Here is a 25,392-nt window from a genome sequence, read left to right as displayed (position 1 = left end):
TAATTTACAACTGAAAGCTAAAAATATCAATTTTCAGGACGTAACGTGAAAAATGACGTACTTTTCATACAAAATTTCACTCCTCCTTAAAACCTTTGGAAGTGGAATTTCCAAAAATCCTTTCTTAGTGAGTACATAAGTCAAATTCAAATTCAAAATATTTTTCAGACTTTTACAAGTTCTTTTGAATCGTCAAAAGCATCTACCACTGGTTCGGAATGCCTTTCCTACCGAGAAGAACGAGCAAGAAACTCGGCGGTTGCTCTTTTCAAAGAGTCATAAAAGGAACCTACCTACTATCAAAACAGTGAAGTTTAGCTCCAGGCGCAGAGGCTTGCACAATGAGCCAGTCATTCAAGTAAGGCAAGTCTTTTTACATGTATAAATTACTAGCTGACGCCCGCGACTTCGTCCGCGTGGATTTAGGTTTTTCGAAATCCCGTGGGAATTCTTTGGTTTTCCGGGATAAAAAGTAGCCTATGTGCTAATCCAGGATATTATCTATCTATCTCCACACACACACACGCACGCACGCACGCACGCACGCACGCACGCACGCACGCACGCACGCACGCACGCACGCACGCACGCACGCACGCACGCACGCACGCACGCACGCACGCACGCACGCACGCACGCACGCACGCACGCACGCACGCACGCACGCACGCACGCACGCACGCACGCACGCACGCACGCACGCACGCACGCACGCACGCACGCACGCACGCACGCACGCACGCACGCACGCACACACACACACACACACACATACACACACACACACACACACACACACACACACACACACACACACACACAAACACACACACACACAAACTTTCGCCTTTATAATATTAGTGTGATTATGCGTACAGAATTACATCCGAAAGGGATGTAACATTCAAATTATATTCAAAATCAAATTTCCCTACAAAAGGAAATCGTATTTGAAATATTGTCTTCAGGAAGCTTTAGACCTGTAGATGTTTCTCTTTATTTAATTTTACATGAGTACTCACATTTTATGTAATTACAATATCCAACGGAACCTTTTCTTCTCAATGTGGAAATGCGCATTACTTTTGTTTCTATGACTCATAAAAAATTTTTGAATTGGCATCAAATCTCATTTATTTACGAAATGCGTACAATAATCATGGGGTTCTAAGTATAAGTACATGTATTCTACTATAAGTACCTATGTTGAACCGCATCCAGACTGAATATTTAAAGTTTTAAACATTTATGACGACCTGTTCGACGCAGTGGTGAGCACTGTAGTCTTATATTGTATAAGCAGGAGGTCCCGGGTTCGATTTCCGGCAGGAAAAATTCGGGAATTTATACTTTTTTTCTAAATTGTCTCTGGTCTGGTCTGGTGGAAGGCTACGGCCTTAACAAGTTACTATCACTGTACATTCTAAAACATATTTTTATTTATTTTTACAAATAATAATTTTTGATTTCTTGTGCAAAATGTTGAAAAATTACCCGAGTGGCGAGTACGGGACCCTCGGTGCGAGAGTCAGACTCGCACTTGGCCGGTTTTTACAGTTATTATTATGGATATAGGTATAAACATCAATATAAGACAAAATGACAGCAGTATAGGCTTATACTCTCCATATCAATGTAATGGTCCTGTCAAAGTATTTGATTAATAAATAAAAGCATTGAATTATTAATTTAATGGCACCCATCTGTTCCCACGCGGATGAATTTTGGCGGGTGAAAAGTGTCTAATGCAAATTTTATAAATGCACTCGTCTTTGATATGATACCTTGTTTTATTGTCAAGATATAAATCCACTTAGGGGTAAGATAAACGCAAAATCGAATTATGTCCTTCATTACAGAGCATTATGTGCCAATGTCCTAGGGTTGTCTCTTTGCATACCTGCAACTCGCTAACGGTCACGATTATAATACATCAGTAAAAAAAATTAGGATTCGAATCATAGCGTATTAGTAATAGAATGATGGTATGGATTATTGAATCGTAACATCCTTGATCTTTTTAATATTATATATGTAATTTATAACTTATATATCTATTATTAGTATGTTAACAAAGTCTCCCCTCTAATTTTATTCTTATTTATAGATGATTTTGATCATATTGTACTGTCTGTCCGCCTGTCGTGTCTGTCCAGAAAACCGTTATTCCCGTTTCCCGTAGGGTTACTCCCGTTGACCTAGAATCATGAAATTTGGCAGATAGGTAGGTCTCATAGCACAAGTAAAGGAAAATATCCGAAAACCGTGAATTTGTGGAAAAAAGAATTAAGATGTGTACGGAACAAATAAAATTGGTACTTATTTTCAATTTTCAAAATAAGATAACTATACCAAGTGGGGTATCATATGAAAGGACTTTACCTGTATATTCTAAAACAGATTTTTATTTATTTTAATGCATAATCGTTTTTAATTTATCATGCAAAATGTCAGTGAAATACTCGAGTACGGAACCCTTGGCCCCCGAGTCTGACTCGCACTTGGCCGGTTTTTTAATAAATAAAATGTAGTTTTGAAATATACCTTACAAGAAGTATTTATGTTGTCGTGATAACCCTATCTTTAATCCAAAGGATTAGGGATATTTTCGTCGAAATTAATGCACTGCGTTAATATGAATCGTTTTAAGAATATAATAAAGTGAAACGTGTCAACAGCTAACAAGATGAATTAATATCCCCGACAAATAATAATGCAGAATTTTACGCATATTAACGATATTAACATTTAATAACAAATTAATATATTTACTAGGCAATAATAAATCATAATCTTGATTGGGTTGTGGCTTGGGGTTTAGTTATTGGTTTATGCTCATCTGTTTTTGCTATATAATACACGTCTGAGAGCAAATTAACAGGGCTCTCTCCGTCACTCGTTTCATACAATCGTAGTTCCAATTTCATTTGAATATTAAGCAACCAAAGTCCATGAAATTTTGCAGACATATTCTAGAAACTAATATCTGTGTCTGTGGTGTTTTAGGTTTTTCTAAAAATATGTAGTTTTAAAATTACAGGGGCTCAAAGATTTGTATGAAAATTTTTAAGACCGCGTAACTTTGAAACCAAATATTTTAACAGAAATCTGGAAAACCACAGACATAGATATTAGTTTCTAGAATATGTCTGCAAAATTTCGTGGACTTTGGTTGCTTAATATTCAAATGAAATTGGAACTACGATAGTATGAAACGAGTGACGGAGAGAGCCCTCTTAAGTAATTAAGCTTTGAATAGGGTCTTGACTATACAATTAAATTGTCTCAGAGAGTGATAAACAGTATTTAAAACCTCTTTGTAAAAGTTTATTTGAATAAAAAAATCCTCCATTCTGTTTCATGCTTATTTACTTTGATTTTAAAGTAGTTCTTATTATAATTAAGTCTTACTAATTCAATAACACTTGTGGCAGGTCCCTTCTAATTGATTCTGTGTTTCTTATGTGAAGAGTGTACAAAAAAAACAGAAAATTTTAACGATTTTGTAATTCTAGTAAAGATATCTGGGGTGATCCTATTAAAGCAAAGCTTCACTAACATTATGCTTCATCACATGCTTGTAAACTATATACTATGTAAATTCAAAAAAAAACTGCTTGTGGGAAGCCCGTAAGTTCACCGCAGTCACGCAAGAACCTTTTTTCATCGTTTCTATGGTGACTTGACCACTTGACCCTGACTTGTCTGTAAAGTGCTCGCTTTTTTAGATTTCTTTTTTTACTGAGCATTCCTTCACTATAAATTGTTGATCATATTAATAATTGTCTATGGGTTTAAATAACTCTTTTTATAGTGTAAGTGTATCATGAAAAGTTTTGAAGTTGAGACTGCGTAAAGTAGGTAAGCATAGGTGCAAGTAGTTTGGGATGCGTTCGTTTCAAATAAGGTGGCGGGAATGTACCTGGATGAGAAAAATGAGGGCCGATAAGGTGGCATTAAAAAGGAAAGGCCTATTTCCAGCAGTGAGCTTCCATAAGCCAATGATTAGCAGCAAGCAGGGCCAGCACAAACCAAGCAATGATTTGAGGATTCAATTTGTATACCAATTTAAGCCTGGAGATTCATACCTGTTCAAAAAACCCTTAAAAAAGAACGGATATTAACACCAATTCGGGGAATATTGCGAAAGCTTTGACATTTATTGAAAAAATTAATTCATCGCTTCACTGTAATTTATGTAGGTACGGCAAACTCGTTCCTCCCGCGGCTGAACTGTTGTAAATTAAGAGATTGCCATCGCCGGCAAACTTTCAATGCCAGGGACATCGCAGAGTAAGTACATCATAATTAAATAATACACTTTGTACTGACTGCATATTCAGACATGAAAGTATAAATATAAATGCTCCCGACTGCACTCACGTGGTTACTCGATGTAAGCCCGACTAGTTTCGAAATCAATTACTGACAGTAGTTTAAACGCTAAAAAATTAATCTAGTTATTATAAAAAAATAATGACAGCCGAAGCGCAGAATTTAATGATTTGCACTTCCGTAACACATAGTCGAACGGGTTGCAAAACTGAAGTGGCAATAAATAGGGAAATACTTCAAAGAACCGATAGAAGTTGGAGTCCCAAGGTGCTGGAATGGCTACTACGTACCGGAAAGCGTAGCGTTGACAGTCGATGAACTAGACTATATGAACAGTCAATTTATTAATATATGAATTGATTAATCAAAAATTAATCAATTCGCAGCGAGCCGCTGGATCCAGGCGTCCCGCAAGATCGTGGCGTGTGGATGTCCGTACAAGAGACTTAATGTCCAGCTGTGGGCGTTTATCGGTGTCGGCGACGGCGATAATTTCCGTAAAAAATCACCTATAGTAAAAAGCGACAGCAAATACCCCTACCGAATTTATAATTGCCTCGATAGCTCAACGGTTGAGGAGCGGACTGAATTCCGAAAGGTCGGCGGTTCAAACCCCACCACGGTTCAGGGGAAAGGGGAGTATTAGTCATAATTAGCATGGCTAATATTCAAAAAAAAAATTGAGTATGTACCTACCTTCCTACCGAAATGATTAATTATAATAATAGGTATGTATTAATAATATCGATCCTTTGATTAATTTTACTATTGTTAGGTAGTAGGTACCCCATATTATGTACCCATATTATGTACCCATATTATGTACCCATATTACGAATGCCAAAATGTGTCTGTTTGTTGGTTTATCGGCGTGTCTTTGAATCACGTCGCAACGAAGTAACGAATAGACTTGATTTTTGCATGGTTGCAGAATTAAATATCTAGAGAGTGGCATAGGTTACGTTTTATCCCGTAAAATCAAAGAGTTTGCACGGGATTTTTTCAATCATTCTCTCAATCCACGCGGACGAAGTCGCAGGCACAACTGGCTATTTATAAAACAAAATACTAGCACAAGTAGCTTTGCATCCTCAGTCTGTAGGATACCGAAATCACTAGGTATAGGTAGGTACATTACATTTTGCAGACGGTATTTATTACCTACTAATATTAAATAAAAAATTTATTGTTAACTTCACATATTGTTCACGAGGTGACTTCGTCGTCGTGATACACTGTTTTTCCATTTGCATTTCGCTGTTAACTAAGATAGATGGCCTGACAGAAATTATACCCATATACACATGACGCTTACGTCTGTACTATCATAAAATCTGATAGTTAGTTTATGCAAAAGATCTGGGAACCCACGCGTTATCATCTCAAAAAAACCTCCACCATTATGAAGGAGTGCTAACTCTAAGCGATGACAACTTTGATTATAGAGCGTTTTATCTAGTCGTATGTACGTAGGTATGTAGTCGTTACCTTTGTTCCGGTAAGGACGGGTGAATATGGAATAAGCAACTTACCTTTACACCATCCTTCCTTCTTTTATACCATCTTCGTCATTGACAAAATCAACCTACAATAATACAGCAGGGCAATCAAAAATAAGTAACGATATATCACACTTTTGTATTAAACAGTCCTCTAAAGCCTATTAGGGTAATTCTCACAATACAGAATCAGCCACTTGCTAAGCGGAATGCAAACAGGCGTAATCAACTCCTACAAGTTTTATGAATGACGTATAAGGCTGGTCGCACATTGGCTTCTATCGCCGCGTCTTGCTTATGTATAACAACTTCCAACGAAGAGCTCGTTTACACAGGCTGCGTAAGCGTAGACTTAATTAAAAATAGACCATTGCGTTGTAATGTATGGAACTATATGAAACATGGGATACCACTTGCATGGCGTGAACGTTTAGGTAGACGTAATGCGTGCACTGTGCAGTTTTGTCTACGGGTTCACGCGTGTCACTATGCATGTGTCACGTGTACGTGCTGCATACGCAATTGGTGTGAATTGGGCATTAGTGGCCAATAAAATAAGCTTTCTTCTTCCCTACGGAAACTATGAAATGTCCGAATTCTTTTATTTGGACACCCGAGCCCTCGAACCTCTCGCTAGAGGTCGATCTAAAAATAAGTCGCTTAGCTCCAAAAAGAAGTAATCGCTCACGCGATATTAGCCGACGGACGTTCAACCTTACAGCGTCACTCATTTATAGAATAACGTAGTATGCTTGGGGCTTTACTGATGTAGCTATCACATGAATTTCCTTGCTCTATGTTTTATTATAAATTCGATATTCTTTCTCTCTCTGCCCATGTTCCCTGTTACTGAAGATCGGAACCCTTTTCACCAATGATCCTTCAGTAAACAATGTAGGTATAGCGCCATGTGCCTCGGTTCCGTGTGACATGCAGAGCTCCGTAGACCTTGCCTTGCTATTGGAAATAGCGCGGATTTGATTCGACCAAGTGGAGTTTGGAGTTTCTCATCGTTTAGCGAATTTGTTGTACTTATGTATTCTTTAAACCTTTGAAAAAACAGAGCCATGTCTAATCAAAGACTATAAATGTGTCGACTGCTACTTTTTACTGTCTGCATACTAATAAAACTAAAAAAATGACCGAAAAAAATATGTATTCAAGTTACGCTTTATAGTTTTATGCAAATGTAAACGCTTCTGACGAAGCTTCTGCCCGTTTACATACTGTAAAATTTAAAATACACAGTAATTATAGTTGCTTTACAAAAATATCTTCCTTAAGTACATCTAAAACTTGAGATTAAGCTTTGAACTTCTAAAGCATATTTTCTATTAGATTGTTCTAACCACGAATGAGAGATCAGAATTCTGTAAAACTTGTGAAAGATTACTAATTACCGTCTTATTTCTTCGCAAAAAATATAAGCCGAGCTTTTCGACCCTTCTGATTAGTTTAAGATTTAAAACACAATTTTACCAATGAGCTAAGTGCATCTTTCCTAAATCCGTATCCTCTAATCGGAGACATCAAAGGTGAGGTCATTGTGTGCCGCACTAAGATGCCGTGGTTCGCTTACGATGGAGGACGCAGGACATTTTTCCTATAAAAATGTGCTTCGACCCCTTGAAGCCACAGTTTCGACCAGAGCGCGGAGTAGGAAGGACATCAACATGAAGCTGGTGAGTCCTTGGAATTTTGTGAAGTGAAAATAACTAGGAATGTGCTTGGGACAGTGACAAAAATGGATACGCGCAATTAACACGGCATTAGGCGATTTTGAAAATTCTAATATTATAATGAAGCGAATTATTTCAAAAAGGCAAGACAGTGATTTTGTGGAATTCAAAAGTGAACTTAAATTTAATTCAACTAATAATAGCATATATTTAAATACCTAATTTACTATCAGCGTAATTTTAAAATTTAGTTTACTACTACTATGGTTGAAAAACTTAAATAAAACAAACGTAGTAGTTTTAATTTTTTATTTTTTTTACAGCTAGTCATTCTCGCCGTCACGCTAGCGATCTCGCTAGCAGAAGTTATGGAAATGGATGAAGAGTCGATAGACGATCTTCAGGCTGCTGCTTCTATGGACCTTCAAAAGTCACAACAATATGTTCAATCTAAAGGTTACGCTCCGACAAGGCCCTGGAATCCTCCTTCAAATAATTATAACAATGCAGCTCCTCCTCCTTCTCCCCCAGCTTCCCAAGGTGGCTACGCCCCAGTTCAAAATAATCCTCCACAAAACACTTACTACCCACAAAACAACTGGGACTCTTGGAACAATAACCAAAACCAAAACACGTGGAACAATCCTCAGAACTCATGGACCCAGAATCCTCAGAACCCAGCAAATAACCAGCAAAATAACTGGAACAACCAGAACACGGGTTCACAAAACACGTGGACCACACCCACAAACCCACCAAGTTCACAAAATACGTGGACTAAGCCCACAAACACTGGTTCTCAAAACTGGAACAACCAAAACACAAATAATAATTGGAACAACTGGAATCAGACGCCTTCTTCCACATCCACGACAACTGAGTCCGTTGCAGTCATAAAAAATGAACAATCCCTCGGAGAAAATGGCAGCTACAAATATGAGTAAGTGTGCATTTTCTTATTAGTTCATTAACTACTCGTAAGTCACAATTTATCACCTTACATCTTATTTCAAAAATCCACAAAACATGCCTTTTGGCTTAACTTTTTTTTAACTAAAATGAAATATGTATAGAAAAATGGAAACTGCTATCTCAAAGGTAACCGCTAAGTGTAATTATTTCAAATCAAATATGTGCCCTAGAAAATATGTTTAAATTGGTGCACACATTATTGTAATCGTACCTATAATAAAAAGAAAAACTTCTTTAAAACTCACGATCGCTAGTAGTACAGGTAGTAGTAGTAGTTCTTGAACTGTAAAAAGAAAACTAGAATAAAAGTAGAATTAGTAAAATAAAACTTGACGAAGATTACATTAATTTTACATTAATTATTATCAACGAAACTCAGCCTAAAAACGTATCCTTAAAATTTTTGCCTGAACATTGTTCAAGGCTAAATTATTACAGGCATTTGAAATTTAATACAGTCCGGTGCAAAATACCCTGCAGACACAAATTTATACAAGTTATCAAGATGGTTGAACCTTTTCGTGTTAATTTATCGACGGTACCTTCAAATACAGAAAAGGGTCGCTAAAAGGCATTTAACTAAATTCATTATCTCTTTCCAATACCCAAATAACTAAGTTAATATATTTGCATATGACTGCATGAGATCCAAAGGCAATAATCAATTTAGTTAGTTGTTAAAAACATTTTGAAAATTTGTTTACTTTAGGTACGAATTGCTAAAAATTTGATCTGATTTTAATTCGATTGTTGTATTTAAATTTTATAAGCGTCTGGAAGTGTCCATTTAAAAATTATATCCTAAACCATTAAACGATCAATAACTTAAGAATCATTTGTATGCAAATGTGTTCAAAGTTTTTTGTGGATTTTCTCAATATTATGACTTATGAGACCCTAACGGTGTATCGACTATCATAAAAATTGACGAAGAAGTGACTAAAAAAACTTGTTATTTTATCACCAATATAACTGTTGAATATTTCGTTCCTAAAACTTTGCATAATTAGATACGTCCTAAAATAAAACTTCTACAACGAAATCCCACGTAATCTGCTATCATCCGCTATAATGGACTTGGCTGGTTAGTTGCTAATTTTATTCGCCTTTTTAGTCCGGATTCGCTTTATAGCTCTTTCATAGTAGAGCTCTTTAACACTTTATTTTAGGAAGTCCAAAGGTATTTTTATAAACATGTACCTATTTGTGTTTCTGTTATGCTAATCTTGAAGCGAAAAAATGCTAAAAAGTGGTAATATCTTAGTGGGGACCAGAATTTGATTCCGGGCACGCATCTCTAACTTTTTGCGTTTTTAAGCTATTATATATCACTTGCTTTGACGGTGCAGTAAAACGTTGAGAAAAAACCTTCGTGACTGAGAGTTCTCCAAATTATTCTTAAAGGTGTGTGAAGTTTGCCGATTTGCAGTTGGCCAGCGCAGCGTGGTGAATTATGGCTAAACTTTTCTCGTTCTGAGAGAAGATCCGTCCTGCATAGTGGGCCGGCGATGAGTGGATTTGACTAATATTGAAAAATATTAGATGGATCAGGGGTAAAAATTCTTTACCCTCCGCCAAATGTTATCGTTATAGTAAATTTACTAATTGGATTAAAAACCGGCCAAGTGCGAGTCAGACTCACCAACCGAGGGTTCCGTATACGGGTATTTTGCCGACATTTTGTATGATAAATCAAAAACTATTAAGCATAAAAATAAATTAAATCTGTTTTAGAAATCACAAGTAAAGCCCTTTCATATGATACCCCAATTGGTAAAGTTATCTTACTTTGAATTTGAACACACATTTTAATATTTTTTTAGTGATGTACATGTACATACAAATTCGCGGTTTTCGGATTTTTCCTTTACTTATGATATAAGACCTACCTACCTGCCAAATTTCATGATTCTAGAGAAGTACCCTATAGGTTTTCTTGACTGACACGATAGACAGACAAACGGACAGACAGACAGACAGCAAAATGATCCTATAAGGGTTCCGTTTTTCCTTTTGAGGTACGGAACCCTAATAAAGATATTATGTACTTATCTCTCTAAATTCAACAGATATGAAATCGCTGACGGCACGCACGTAGCTGAAGAAGGTTACTTCACGAATCCGAACACAGAAAAAGAGAGCCTTGTGAAGAAAGGGTTCTACTCCTTCACCGCAGCTGACGGCAAAGTTTACTCCGTCACATACTGGGCAGATGATACCGGTTTCCATGCTATTGGTGACCATTTGCCCAAACCACCACCAGTTCCCGAAGCGATTCAAGCGTAAGTTATACCTTGGTTTTCTGTTAGTCTTATTTGTTTTTAACCCCCTACCCAATAAGAGGGGTGTTATAAGTTTGACGTGTGTACCTGTGTATCTGTCTGTGGCATCGTAGCTCCTAAACTAATGAACCGATTTTAATTTAGTTTTTTTTTGTTTGAAAGGTGGCTTGATCGAGAGTATGCTTAGCTATAATCCAAAAAAATCGGTTCAGCCGTTTGAAAGCTATCAGCTCTCTTTTTGGGTCGGGGGTTACAAAAGTTACAAGGGCTCAAAGATTTGTTTGTAAATTCTTAAACCCGTGTAACTTTTAACTAATTTCTTTTTTACGGAAATCCGTAAACTATACACAAAATTACATTGAGTTCCATTGGGGCTAAATTACATCGTATGGATATTGAGGCTGCTCCGCACTTTCCGTAAATATACGTAGTTTGCTAGAGTTTCGTGAGTGAATTATTAAATCATCTAAATTCCATAAATACAATGTTTCTTCTATCAAATAAAATATGGATGTTAAGTTAACTTATCTCCAATTTTTTAAGAAGTTTTTATTTGGTGCCGCTTTTTATTGGGTGCGTTTTATTAGGACGATGACAGGTATTCGCTTGGCCGCGATCTCGCACAATGATAAATGGTAATGCAGTATTATAAACGCCCTAACCTGGAGGGTATGGCAGTTTTACGGACCCATTAAACCCAGTATCTCTAGATGGTGAAGTTTGAAAAATATAACATACCTAAGTACCCAACACCAAATAAAACCATTTTTGAGAACGAGCAGTTTCAGTCAGATCGTAATAATATAATGTTATAGTATTGTAAAGTATGATCATGATCATTTATAACCCCCGACCCAAAAAGAGGGGTGTTATAAGTTTGACATGTGTATCTATTTATCTATGTATCGATCTGTGGCATCGTAGCTCCTAAACTAATGAACCGATTTTAATTTAGTTTTTTTGTTTGAAGGGTGGCTTGATCGAGAGTGTTCTTAGCTAGCCGGTTGAAAGTTATCAGCTCTTTTCTAGTTGCTGTAACCTTCACTTGTCGGGGGTGTTATAAATTTTTAATTTACACTTGTATATGAATTATTCAGAAAAAATTGTCATGTATAGTTGTCAACTAAATCAGTGCCTCATCATCATCATCATCATGATTATCAAACGATAGACGTCTACTGCTGGACATAGGTCTATAGTAGGGACTTCCCAGGGAAACCAGTGGCACCCTACCATTCGCTTGATGTGGCCTGTCTACTAGTGGGGAGTCCAACATTACTTTCCGGTGCAAGGTCGCCATTCTAACACCTTGGGACCCCAAGGTCTATCGATTTTTCAAACTATGCGCCCTGCCCATTACCACTTCGGCTTTACAACCTGCTGAGCTACGAGTATGTCGCTTACTCTGGTCCTCTGGATCTCCTCATTTTTCTGAGTTAATCGCGTACAGAAACTACAAATCCGACACTTGCTCGAATCAAATCCGCACCAGCAATAGCAAGTTCCACGGAGCTGGATGAGCTAATCTGTTTTCATCGCCAGCTGAGTGATTGAATTTCTTATGCGACCCATAGATATTTAACGACCATGTCAGTGACTGCAGCTAGTAAATAAATAATGATGTTATAAACAGTGTAATAATGATAGTCCTCAATACAGATTCGTGTTTTCTTTTGAACACATTTTATTTGCATTTACAAGAGTATAATGACTTCTAAACACATGCATAAATTATTCATGAATGAAAAATTGATTTTTATAAACAGCAATTTTAAACTTCTATTTCATTTGTATGCTCGTAAATCTAACAGTTTTTCAATGAAGAAATAGTTAATACCTTGTATTATTTTAAGTGGTCTCATAAATAACGCTTGAATCGCTTTAAATTAAGATTTATACACGAAATTATCGAACTATCTTGACTTGATCAAATATACATAGGACAAAATAGTAATTTATTAGCAGCCATACATCAGTTAACGTTTGCGAGAAGATTATATAAAAGTGTCACTAATGGCATATCAAATTTTTGACCGAAAATACAGGCAGGGCAGTCAGGCGTGGTGTAACGACTTACATCTCCTAATTCTGTGGCGCTAACCGTGAGTTTGCAGTGACGAAACATTACATAGCTTTCTTGTAATCTATCAAAGAGTTTACCCAATTTTCCGCACGGCGTACTAAAAGACAACAAAATAGGTTATGAGGTTCGTCGCATACGATGATCTGTCCAACATGCACATGGATAATATTTTTTGGTGCAAACTTATGGTAAAAATTACCATAGTTAACAGTTATTTTATTTACAGATCAATCGACCAAAACGCCAAGGAGGAAGCGGCAAAAGCCGAAGCAGAGAAGAACAAACAACAACAGGGTTACTATCCCCCAGGTCAAGAACCACCAAGACCGATAGCGCCACCACAAACAGGCCCGTCAACATTTCCACAAACATCGCCCCCGCAAACGTACCCTACCAAACCTCAGCAACCACCCCAAACGCAGTACCCTCAACAGACCTATTATCCTCAACAGCAACAGCAGCAAACCTATTATCCCCCAACGAACTACTACCCTCCTCAAACTGGATACGGTCGTCGTCGGTAACTTACGAAACAGAATAGGAACTATTTGGTCAGGGCTACGTTAGACCTCCACATGTAAGCAATTAGAGCAAGGAATTTGTAACCAAAAACCATGTTACTAGTGTAATGAAAATTCGACAATGAAGAGTTTTTATTATAAATTTCTTTTACGTTGGAAACATTGATTGGTAGTTAATTTATATGTGACATTGTTGTCTAGAGTAGCTTTAGCCTGATGGTGGTTAGAAAACAACAGAATAGCATTTAAATTGTATCAAATTACCTCACCATAAGATATTCCTCCGTTATCAGTCATCTTGGTCACGATTATAATAATTGTGAACTTGATAACTGACAGAGGTTTTAAAGAGTTTGTGATAAACCTCTCGCCAGTGATAGATGTGATTGTATTCGTAATTATTTTTATAATAAATTTTAAGTAATCATAAATTATTTGTTTTAATACATGCCATTCCATATAAATGCTAGAAAACCTGAAAAAATAAATAAATATTAGGTAAGGTGTGTATAATAAAAGTACACACAGATACATATTTACAAAGATTTGAAAGAAAAAAGCCTAATTCTAGCGGGCTTTTTATAATTGTAAGATAGTGCTATATAATATGGTCTCGCTAACTCGATACGGGCGAGTGCGGGTGACGTGCGGCGCGTCCCACCGCCTTATACCCCGATTGCCATCTTAACCTGTCGCGGACTATCCATCGATACGACCACAAATACGTTGACCATCCATACTCCATACATAAATACAAAAGTCTGCTATCTTTTCACGGTCCATCCGTTTAACCGATCTTGACGAGATACAGAAATGCCTTGCATCCTGTGATATAGGCTACTTTTGTCCCCTAAAATGTAACAATATTAAAAACCTAAATCCACGTGGTGAAGGTTGCTGGCATCATCTGTTTGTTGTAGAGATAGATTATATTCTGGAGATGGATGTAGGCTACTTTTATCCCGGAAAATCAAAGAGTTTCCCAGGATTTCTTAAAAACTTAACTCCTCGCGGACGAAGCAGCGGGCATTGTCTAGTTTCTTGTTTTTACAATTCATGGCATTAACAAAAACAATTGTGCTTAACATTATATGTTATTTTACACATGGAGCCACGAAACTAAAACCAGTTTGTAAGGGCATTGACACTGACCATTACGAAAATTGCATCATTTTTCTTTGAGAAATGCCCGTCGAAATGATCATAGCAATAAGTACCTAATTTATTGAGACATTTTTTGTCCTGCCGAAAAAACTTGTTTGTGATTCGTAAGTAGATATGCAGTTGATTTAATCCAAGATATACTTGACACTGAATCCTTTCCACGCTTTTTATAGAATTTCGAAATCGTTCACATTATAGATATGTATTTATTCTTAAATTCATTTTTTGGTATTTAGAGACAAAGTTAATGTTTTTGATAACGCACAGTTATAAACCTTTCTTAACAGACAGGAGAAAACAACATCACTTAAGCGAGATTTTCACGAATGCTTGGCTACAGTCTTGCGTGTGTATAAATGTATGCGGAATTCATTTTCATTACCAGTTTATTTTTCTTTTGTGCAAAGAAGTGACGTTTATTTTGTATAAGAAAAAGCTATTTCAGCTTCAAAAATGAGGCTGGTGAGTGAAGTGTTTTGTGAATGTTGGATTTTTATATCAAGCGCTGTAAGTTTTAAAAATGTCTAACTATATAAAAATATTGTTTCAGATTTTATTTAAATCGTTACTCATAAATTTTGCTGCTACTATAAGTGGTCAAAAGTTTCAACAAGACCAATTTCCGTTTCCACCTCAATTTCAAACTCCAAGCTCAGCGTTTACTTCAGATAGTTCCATTTATTTACCACCAGAATCACATACTCCTATTCCTTATTTATCAATGAACAATTTTAATAAATTCCCTTTTCAATTTTCACCACGTGCTGGAACAAAAACACCATCCATATTTCCTACGTCTTTACCAATGTACATGTCTTCTACACTGAGGTTCGATGACGAAGAAAATGAAGAAAATGATCGTGAGGAAAAAAGTAATACACCCCAAGCAAATCGAATACCTCAAAATTATTTCAATCGTGCCAACAACAATACAGTGAAACAAGCACAAGAGAAAAAAGATAGTATGTTTAACTCAAGAATGTCTAATCATCAACTACCAGTTCATCAAGCAAGTCAGCCCAGTCAGCCAAGATTTGAAGTCAAAGCACCTAGTTATGTAACCATTGGACCAAAAGAAAGGGAACAAAAAAGCCAAAATCCAGCTGCCCGTAGAATGATAATAACTAGTGAAATACAAAAGGCTGATCAAAGCCACGATCAAGCAAAAGCATCTTCGTATCAAACTCCTCACTACATTCAAGCACCTGGTGTTTTTATTTCATCTACAACAGAACCTGCAATACCAATACTTCGATTATCCAACGAAATGGATCTAGATGGAAGTTTTAGTTATGAGTAAGTTGACCTAACCTGATTATTGAAGACTAGATTAAATAGTTTTTAAAGACTAGTTTATGTTTGTGACTTAGTCTGCGTGAAAGGTTTTATAATATCCTGTGGGAACTAATTGATTCCTGGGATAACAATTCCCTATCTTATGTCCATCTCCAGTTAGCAAGCTGTCTATATGCCAAATTTTGTCAAAATCGATTCAATATTTAAAAAGCATAAAAAGTAAATGTCAGACGCACCTTAGCAAGTATGGAGGTCTCTATGACATAATTTTGACAATGATTTTTGAAATTTATTTTAGAGCTCTGGGTGCCGATCAGACCCATTACGTGCAACATAGTCGCATGGAAAATATGGGATCTGATAAAGAAGAGCAAGTAGTGGAAGGCTCGTACTCTTATGTTGGTGATGATGGACGTACGTACACAGTTCATTACATCGCTGATTCTAATGGTTTTAGAGCTACAGGTGATCACTTGCCAGTACCGCCCCCTATTCCGGAGATTATACAAAGGTAAAAACAATATGTTTAAATTATACACTTCAGTAATAAGACCTTTTAGATTTAAGCTTATATTATTTTTATTTTAGGGCAGTACAATACAACTTGGCTGAAGAGGCTAAAAAGCCACCGCACCTAAAATCATCTTGGGAAAATGATGATAAAGAATATGAAATAAACGAGCGAAGTTTTTACAATAATCCACCCTCTAGAAACCTCTTTACTGGAAAAACACCGGAAGCATTTTCTTTCGGATATTCACAAGGTTCCAATACTCAAAATAATTTAGTAACGGCAGAAAGCTTTCAAGTCCCAGCTAAACAAAATTATGAAATGCAACAAACTAAGTCAAAAGTCAATCCTATGCCAACACCACAAATAACATTTTTGGCGTCACAGGGTGCACATAATCCTTCGACGCAGCCACAACCTTCTGCTAAAGCCACTTCTGAGAAATCTGCGTTACCGCAACTTATGAACTATGAAGCTGAAGTTAAAGAACATGATCAAGAAGCAAATAAAGCCTTATGGCGATGGCAGTATGGTCTTAATGCTAATATAGATCAAAATCCGAAAAATTCTATTTCCCGCTCATTTGCCGAAGGAGACGATGTAGTAATAAATTTCAGCGATATGACACCTGATCAGTATACAAATATGATACATACTCAAATATTATCTCAAAATGCTGAAGCATCCAATAATGCTGACTACAAGGCTGGCAATGGATATCAGCCAACTTATGAAAGCCAAAATATAACCAAAACATTCGATGAACCAGAAGAATTGCATTTGACAACTGAACCAATTAATCTCTACACTCAGAATACTGATGAAATGACGAGAAAACAAAATGATATTTATAGTGATATACAGGAACAAATATATAAACAAGAAGATAATTCAATGAATAAGAAAGAGACTTCGGGAATTCGTTCGGATATAATTAGTCGTCACAACTTTATACCGCAGAGTCAAATTGCAACTCAGTCATATAATTTTGACGAAACATCATTCGAACCTTCGAAAATAACGATACCAAATAGCAATTCTGCAGTAAATTTAAAAACAATACATACAATTTCTGACAATGAGGTTTCATCAAATTACAACGAAAGACCATCCACTATAGAACCAATGTCAAACACGCTTAAAACCACATTAAATTTTTATATAAACGAAGAAAACAGCAGTTTTAGGCCGATAACGTACAACAGTGAAAAAGCGATAAAACAAGAAACCACAACAACCGAAGCCTCCATAAGTGAAGTGCTAAGAGATAATATCTTCTTAAGAAATTTATTCAAACCATCTAATAAGGAAGAAAAATTGAATAATAAATCCACAATAGAAAATAACGCATACAATGAAAATCAAGAAATCAAACTTGATACAGAACCTAAATATTATAATTTTCAAGAAAATCCTCAAAATGAAATCAAAATTGTCAATAAACAAATAAATAAAGCAAACAACGAGAATCAAGAAATCAAATATGATAAAGAAGTTAAATACCTTCATATGCAAGAAAACCATGAAACCCAAAAACCCAAAAACGAAATTAAAACAATTAAATCGAAGCCTTTAGACATTAACAACATTCTTAACTATATGGTTCTGAAAAATCACTTTGAATCAGTCAAAACAAAACCAAAGAGCAAACCTGTACAGCACTACATCCAAAATTCAAATTTAAAAGATATACCTACTCATTACGTTCCCATTAAAGAAAATACCAATTACTATGTGGAACCTAATGATGAAGACATACAGAAGCAAGATAATGACTTCAGAACATTAAATCGTCACCAACAACAAGAATTGCATGGTCTAATTAAAAACTATAAAGTTCTACAACGTCATAAGAATTCTATGCAAAAGAGCCAACTTCTTCCAGAACCTCAGAGGCATATTAAAGCATTCCATACCCAGAATCTACCACCATTGGGTAGAGCAGGACCTTCGATGAAAAGCTACCTTCCACCAACGTATTTATAGGTAACAAATCTGCTGTGATTCATTTTAGAATATTTTATTGTAAATAGTTTTCCAAGTTGCATTTATTAGTTTAATTAAATTATTGTTACATATTTGTTTGTTTTAGTTTTACCATCGTCTAGCCAAGTTTGAACATAGCCCATAATGATTTTACTCTCATTAATTCATGAAATTAATATTGTGATAGAAAATTCTCAGCGAAATAAGAAACTTATTTTATGGAAGTCGGTTAAAATCCCTTTTTTTTCTCCCGAATAACAATAAAATTTCAACCATTAAAGGTGTTCAAATTTTTGAATCATTAAGATTATTATTCGAAATGCTGAAAAATCGACCGTAGACAGGAAGCAGCTGTCTGACATCACGAACAGAGGAAATGGGGGTTTTGTGAAAAGACAACGGAACTAAAATAAAATCTTTAAAACACTCATCATTGTTAACGCAATCCAATTATTTTTTCACGTTTAGTCAATGCCATTCTTATTATAAACACATTAAGTACTTTTTAATAGGGCTATATCAAGTAAAGCCTAAAATTTAAAAGTTAAATGAAAAAAAGTTATTTTTCATATAGGTTAACATTTGTGTTTATGTATATTTCTGTTATCTGTTTATATGTGTATTCCCAAGTAGGTAGAATCGCTATCTGTAAATTATTTTACATTGATATAGTCAGCATTGATTGATGGTACATATATTATCATACTAGTATAGTCGGTATATATGTGAAATCATCTCAACAGTCACAGAGAAGAAAGATCGCGTGTCTAAAAATCTTACTATCCGTATTGAAAGCGTGACCAGGTGAAATTCTGTGAATGTTTCAAATGCTATTTTAATTATAGCGTCATTTTTATTATCCGTTAAAGTAATAACATGAGATATTTGGACTTTCTATTTCTATTATACGACCCAAATGCACACTGGCAGAAAAATAATGCAATGCAATAGTGTAACAGATTAGTATAACAATACATCATCACATCGTTATATTTTTAACCCCCGACCCAAAAAGAGGGGCGTTATAAGTTTGACGTGTGTATCTGTGTATCTGTGTATTGGTGTATCTGTCTGTGGCATCGTACCTCCTAAACGAATGAACTGATTTTAATTTCGTTTTTTTTTTGTTTGAAAGGTGGCTTGATCGAAAGTGTTCTTAGCTATAATCAAAGAAAATCGGTTCAGCCATTTGAAAGTTATCAGCTCTTTTCTAGTTTTCTTATAGAGGTTTTTGTGTCGGGGGTTTTTTAAAATTTTAAGTTATCACATATTATATTCGAATTGATCACTTGATCAATTTGCCCAGTAAAATCAGCTACCCTGGCACTTATACAACAGTATAAGGGCGCCCGTTCTTTTACTCAGAACAACTCCCTCGTCTACAATCCTTAATGTTCTAATAATAATAATTCGGATGACAAAAACGGGGAAACATAAATAGGTACATCACAATTCACACCACTCCAAAGCGCCAAGTTTTTAACGAGATACCAAAATTGGAACAAAAAAGGCACGTAATCAAAAAGTTTGGACAGATTGGAAATTCCCAAGTTCCAGCCTTCCACTTTAAAAGTTAATCCTATTGATATGTAAATCGTAGAGTAATCAAAGCTTAATTACTCCAACAACCAAGTTCTGCAACTTATCTCGTAATATTTGAATTGTCAACCATTGAAGGTATTCTCTACTGTATATTCCACTTCCACAGAATATTTGTTTTTAGATAAACATTGGAGACTGCATTTGTTGATTACATTATTTGTCAAATCCTCCAATCAACCACATTTTATGGAGGCTGACATCTTTATGCTATTTGTAATTGAAGTCATGAAAGATCGTTGTAACTAGTTTAAACGTCAACAGCCCAGTGGTTAAAACATGGGTTTCCTATATGGAGGTTTAAGGTTGATTCCGGGCACGCACCTCTAACTTTTCTGAGTCTTCGTAAGGAAGTCCGCAGGCCTAACTCATAATATTCTCAAAGGGGGGTAAAGTCTGCCAATCCGCACTTGGCTAGCATGGTAGAGCCATGGTAGCCTACACCCTTCTCATCATTAGGCGAGAAGCGTACTCAGTAGTGGGCCAATCAATCGAAATGATGAATCCCGGTTCGGCCGCTACTCTATCGATAGATTACAGATATTTTTTATCTGTAATCTATCGATACAGACAGACAGATTGATTATTATTAATTTTGGCCGTGAGACTACATCAAGCGTCATTTATTACGGTGAGATGGCAGTCACTTGTCATCGAATCGAATAAAAAATGTACTAGTCACTAGAGTCGAAGTAAAATAGAACTCTCCTTACATTTGAGATCAGATTTATTCATAGAAGAATCTCCGATGCATAAAATGCAATGCTTATTGGCTTCTGAATGAATAAATTACACGCTCTGGAATAAGAATAAGTATGATCTAGGAGTTGAAAGACAAGTTAATACGTTTCTTTAAAATGGTAAAGTAGAAGATTGTGAGTCGCTTTAGATGATTTTTTTTTTGAAAAAGCTCAGAATTATCAAAAACATTCTTGTGTGAGGTAAGTTGGTATATACCAACAACCATCCTACCAGCCAAACTTTTACAACATAGCGTTTTGTTACACTTTAAGAAGCTAATTACATATCTTTAAAACTATCAGAGATAACAATTACCTTCCCGAATATTGATTAGGGTTAAGCGTTTCCTTTCCTTTATGCGCACGGATGCACAATTGAATTTAGATATTATTTCAATGATGATAATGTCGATAATATTTTGACTGTGAAAAATGCTCTGCACTGCGCTTCGCCATATGTGCCCCGGCCATATGTGGTTTTCCAGATTCTGTTTTGAAGTTATACTTTCTCAAGCTACATATAAAATCTTAAACCTGTGTAACTTTATAACTAGAGAATTTTACGGAAACCTGGTAAACCACAGACTTGGCTATTTTCTAAGACTAGTCTACAAAATTTCATTGAATTTGGTTGCTTAGTATTTAAATGAGAAGAACTACGTTTGTATGGAGCAAGTGACAAAGAGTCTTCTTTTAAGGAGAGTCTGCTAGCTGATATATTTCGTGTGTAGATAGAAAATAATATTTTGGTGAAGTTGTTACAAATTCACAATACACGCGACTGATTGCGCCGCGACGCTAGACTACGCAAATTGCCTGAACAAATCTCATTTGAGTGTGGCATCGCCTCTAATCATGTACAGGCTATTATAGTCTAGATTTTCTATAGGCTTTCATTCATTTTATTTTGACCTTGAATTAAATGTGAATACGATAATATATCTCTTGACCTCATTCTTTTTTTTTCTTTTTCATCAAATAAAATTAATCAAAACAATAGCCAAAGAAAGTCAAAATCAAAATCATCATATTTATTAAATGGATATCGTTTTTTATTTAATTAATATGGAATGAAAGCAAACGGTTTTGTATTGAGTTGCCAACGGGATACTTAGGTAGATTAAAAACCATTTTTACCTTTATATGACGCGTATTTTTAACCGACTTCCAAGAATGAGGTGGTTCTCAATTCGTTTTTTTACATTAATTTTAAATGTATCTTTTTGAAAAAGTAATTACTGAATCTCTTGCCTTACTATCTTCTTGTTTCACTATCATAATAGCTTCTTTGATTTTTCGTAGTATTTACTTTATTTAATGAACGACCAAAATATAAACTCTACTAGTAGTAGCTTCTCACACCCTGTCTGTACATAAAACACCGCATCCAACAAATAACCACCGGTTATTGTATCCACTGAAGTATTCTAATATTTCTCATACTTCCAAAACAAAGGCCTCGCCACAAACTAAGTTATGCCGTGTCGCTTTGAAATAAACAACGTTCAACAGCCGATCGATTTCCACTGAATACAAACCACATTGAAAACAACATCAAAGTGGGAACAAACACGGAGAGAAAATATGTAAATTTTAATGCAACCGATGGCAAGATCAAAGTCAATGCACAGCAGAGCGGGCGGTCTGATTTTCGCTTTGGTCTTTTTATTTTCTTGCCCCAGTACGATTGTGGCTGTTCCTTTATGTTTGTTTGCTGCCAGTATATGTTTGTCGTTTTCCGTGATTTTACCTATCCAAGTTCTAAATAGAAATAAAGTACCTACCTATGCAACAAGTGTAAATTAAAAATTTTCAACACCCCCGACAAATCATTTTCAAATAAATAATTATGTATATCTAGGCAACGTCCATCTTGACAGCTTGACATTTTTCAATTGACACTTGAATATTATGAACCTAAGGGTTATCTAACCTTCTTTTCTAGAAGAAAACTAGAAAATAGCTGATAACTTTTAAACGGCTGAACCAATTTTTTTGGATTATAGCTAAGAACACTCTCGATCAAGCCACCTTTCAAACAAAAAAAAGTAAATTAAAATCGGTTCATTCGTTTAGGCGCTACGATGCCACAGACAGATACACAGATACACAGATACACAGATACACAGACACACAGATACACAGATACACACGTCAAACTTATAACACCCCTCTTTTTGGGTCGGGGGTTAAAAATCAAGTATATCCAAAAATAATAAAGAAGTAAGATATTAAAAGGAGACGCTCATAATTATTTTATCAGTGTAATGCTCACCAAATAAATTTTCGTAAATGAAAGCTAGAGAGAGAAATTTTATTAACCTAACTGTGTACCGTATATCCAATAATAGTTTTGTATTAGAGGTTAAATCATTTCCCATAAACACACCATTACGGGATAATGGATGTTTACAAGAACATGTTCACACGCAATAAGATGAAAATACAATTTGGATTGCGACCTGCAAGATAGATAATAATAAGAAAATATTTAGCTCAGTTGCTTCGGCTCCAGGTGAAAAGCTTCGTATACTTCCGACCTAATAATTTCTAAGCTATAGAGTGTATTCAGCAGAGTTGGAGATGAAGACTAATTTTGTGTTTTGTCAAACCGATGTGGATATATCAGTAATAATTAATTAGTTTCCATCGAGTGCTTGTTCAATTCATAACGTGGTGGCAGCGGTAGGATTTTTCAAAATATCTGTTCTATACATTTTATTTGACAGAAATTCAAACGAATCTGAAACATTCTGAATACACCTTAACACTGAACAAAGATAGTTGAAGCAATAAATCTTCAATATTAGGCTATTCAATATTATGGGGTGTTTATCATTAAATAGGGTATGCCGGTCATAACCGCAAATGACCAAAGTTGGGCTATTAACGATACACTTAAGGTTGAGTAAAGGTAACAAATGAAAGCTCTATGAAAGGGTCATAACTTGTTTGTAGGAGTCTTTTTTATATTTTGTTAAAGTTCCTAGCAGATTTTTCTTGATCGAGATATCAACATTTTTTTCTAACAATATAGATAGTAAAAATCTTGCAATGATTATTATATTCATACTTAATGCGAAAGTGTGTCTGTCTGCTAGCTTTTCATGGCTAAACGCAACCGTAGACATCGCAATTCAGTCTAGATTAGATATGGATAGATAGCTAGAGGTTTACGATACAAGACACAAGCCAAGCCAATCTTCAAAAATCTACTAATCTTTGTAAATGAGAATTCCCAATATTATACTACGCAAGAAATCAACGCTGGCCGTTCGCTTTCGTGACATTCGCCCCTTTGCGTTTGTCTTTAGCGAGATTTACTGTAACTATTGCTCCAAACTTTACCAATATCAGGGAGAAACATTTTACACGTTATTTATTTAGCGTACCGGGAAAAGTTTGGAAGAACAAAGGCGGTTTAGCGTCAAAAGAGGGAACTAAATCAGAATAAGTGCCTACTTATTTGTAAAACCTTAATTATTATGACAAAAATTTTGCAAAATTTTTGTTATGGTATTTGTAAATACGTACTTATTCTGATTTAGTGCTCTTTTTATACTTCTTAGCTAAAGTTATTACTTAATTCTATAACCATACATTTTTACTTTAATATTATTTTACTTCATAATCTCGTAGATCGGTACTAGTGTGCCCGTGTCCTAATGGACGTTGGAATTCCAAGGTGTTGGTGTTGGAGTGGTGACCTCGTGCCTGTGTGAGAGTGCAGTCCAGCACTGCACTCTCTCTCTGTTCACCACTGGATGATTTACAAATGTAGTAGGTATTTGTAAATCTTGATGATAAAGCAGGAAGCCGTTGGGCCCTATGTCTAGACGAGATATAGATGCTAAGATCGATTGATACGACCATATCTACCTATTAGGTTTATTATGTTTATGTAAGGTTATTCGAAGAGTGTATCAACAAATTCCTGTAAAGCCGGCGTCGCATTGGTGGTCCCTCTGGTGTTGCAAATGTTCATGGGCAGCGGTAGGTAATCGGTGCTTAATTAGGTGACCCGCTTGCTTGTTTGCTCGCTATTTTTATTCTAAAAAAATATATTACATAGTAAGTATCCAGCAGTGAAGATCTCTATGACTCCAGTGGCATAAAGCTCATAACAAAGATCTGACGATTCGATCAAAATTAATAGGAAGTATAGTTATCGTAAGCAATAAGAATTATTAAATCGTATAAAACTTAAATTATTGAACGTAAAATAAAATAAAAAAGCATTCGTCAGTTATCATTTTTCTCCTTGATGTTAGGTAAGTACGTGAAGAGGCTCAAGTTAGATAAAATTCGTCGATTTTCCTTATTTTTTTAACAAGTCAGCCTATGTTTGTGTGGACTGTGAAGTGATCTTGACCCTAGATTTCTTCTGAAGATAAAAATTCTGTAGCAAAACAAAAGAGTGCGATAATATCTCAACGAACATCTGCAAGACTTAAGGTTGCTACACAAGTATGCGACACTACCGCCACATCGCAACCCGTGAATGAATTCAGCACAGATTTCAACATATTAATGTCATTTTTTTCTTGATTGATTTTAATATATTTCAACGTATTATTGTGAAGATGATGACGACGAGGACGACGCAAGCATTACTGGACTTGACAATACCCCTGTGCACGATGGCGAGCCCGTCGCCCACAGTACAGATCTGGATCAGTCACACAACAGAGACAAGGCAGGCTTTAGCCGACAACGGCTTAAAGA

At 35.8% G+C, this 25,392-nt stretch overlaps 2 protein-coding genes across 2 annotated transcripts in view; one reads left to right on the top strand and one right to left on the bottom strand.

Moving 5' to 3' along the window:
- Window positions 1–25,392, bottom strand: part of LOC123874429 (serine/arginine repetitive matrix protein 1) — a 229,914-nt gene that overhangs the window by 184,862 nt on the left and 19,660 nt on the right. The gene's annotated exons all lie outside the window — the stretch shown is intronic.
- LOC123874434 (putative mediator of RNA polymerase II transcription subunit 29) lies at window positions 7,485–13,647 on the top strand. Its single transcript, XM_045919762.1, has 4 exons — window positions 7,485–7,516; window positions 7,837–8,453; window positions 10,555–10,767; window positions 13,077–13,647. The coding sequence occupies exons 1-4, from the start codon at window positions 7,508–7,510 to the stop codon at window positions 13,372–13,374; spliced, it is 1,137 nt and encodes a 378-aa protein (XP_045775718.1). The 5' UTR covers window positions 7,485–7,507; the 3' UTR covers window positions 13,375–13,647.

This window comes from Maniola jurtina, chromosome 18, assembly GCF_905333055.1.
Source record: "Maniola jurtina chromosome 18, ilManJurt1.1, whole genome shotgun sequence".
Classification (NCBI taxonomy): Eukaryota; Metazoa; Arthropoda; class Insecta; order Lepidoptera; family Nymphalidae; genus Maniola; species Maniola jurtina.
The sequence above is the reverse complement of the archived record's forward strand: the minus strand, read 5'-3'. Positions and strand labels throughout refer to the sequence as shown.

Coding starts and splice junctions, on each gene's coding strand:
- LOC123874434 (XM_045919762.1), top strand. Junction 8,454..10,554: donor AATGGCAGCTACAAATATGA/GTAAGTGTGCAT, acceptor TAAATTCAACAG/ATATGAAATCGCTGACGGCA. Junction 10,768..13,076: donor GTTCCCGAAGCGATTCAAGC/GTAAGTTATACC, acceptor TTTTATTTACAG/ATCAATCGACCAAAACGCCA.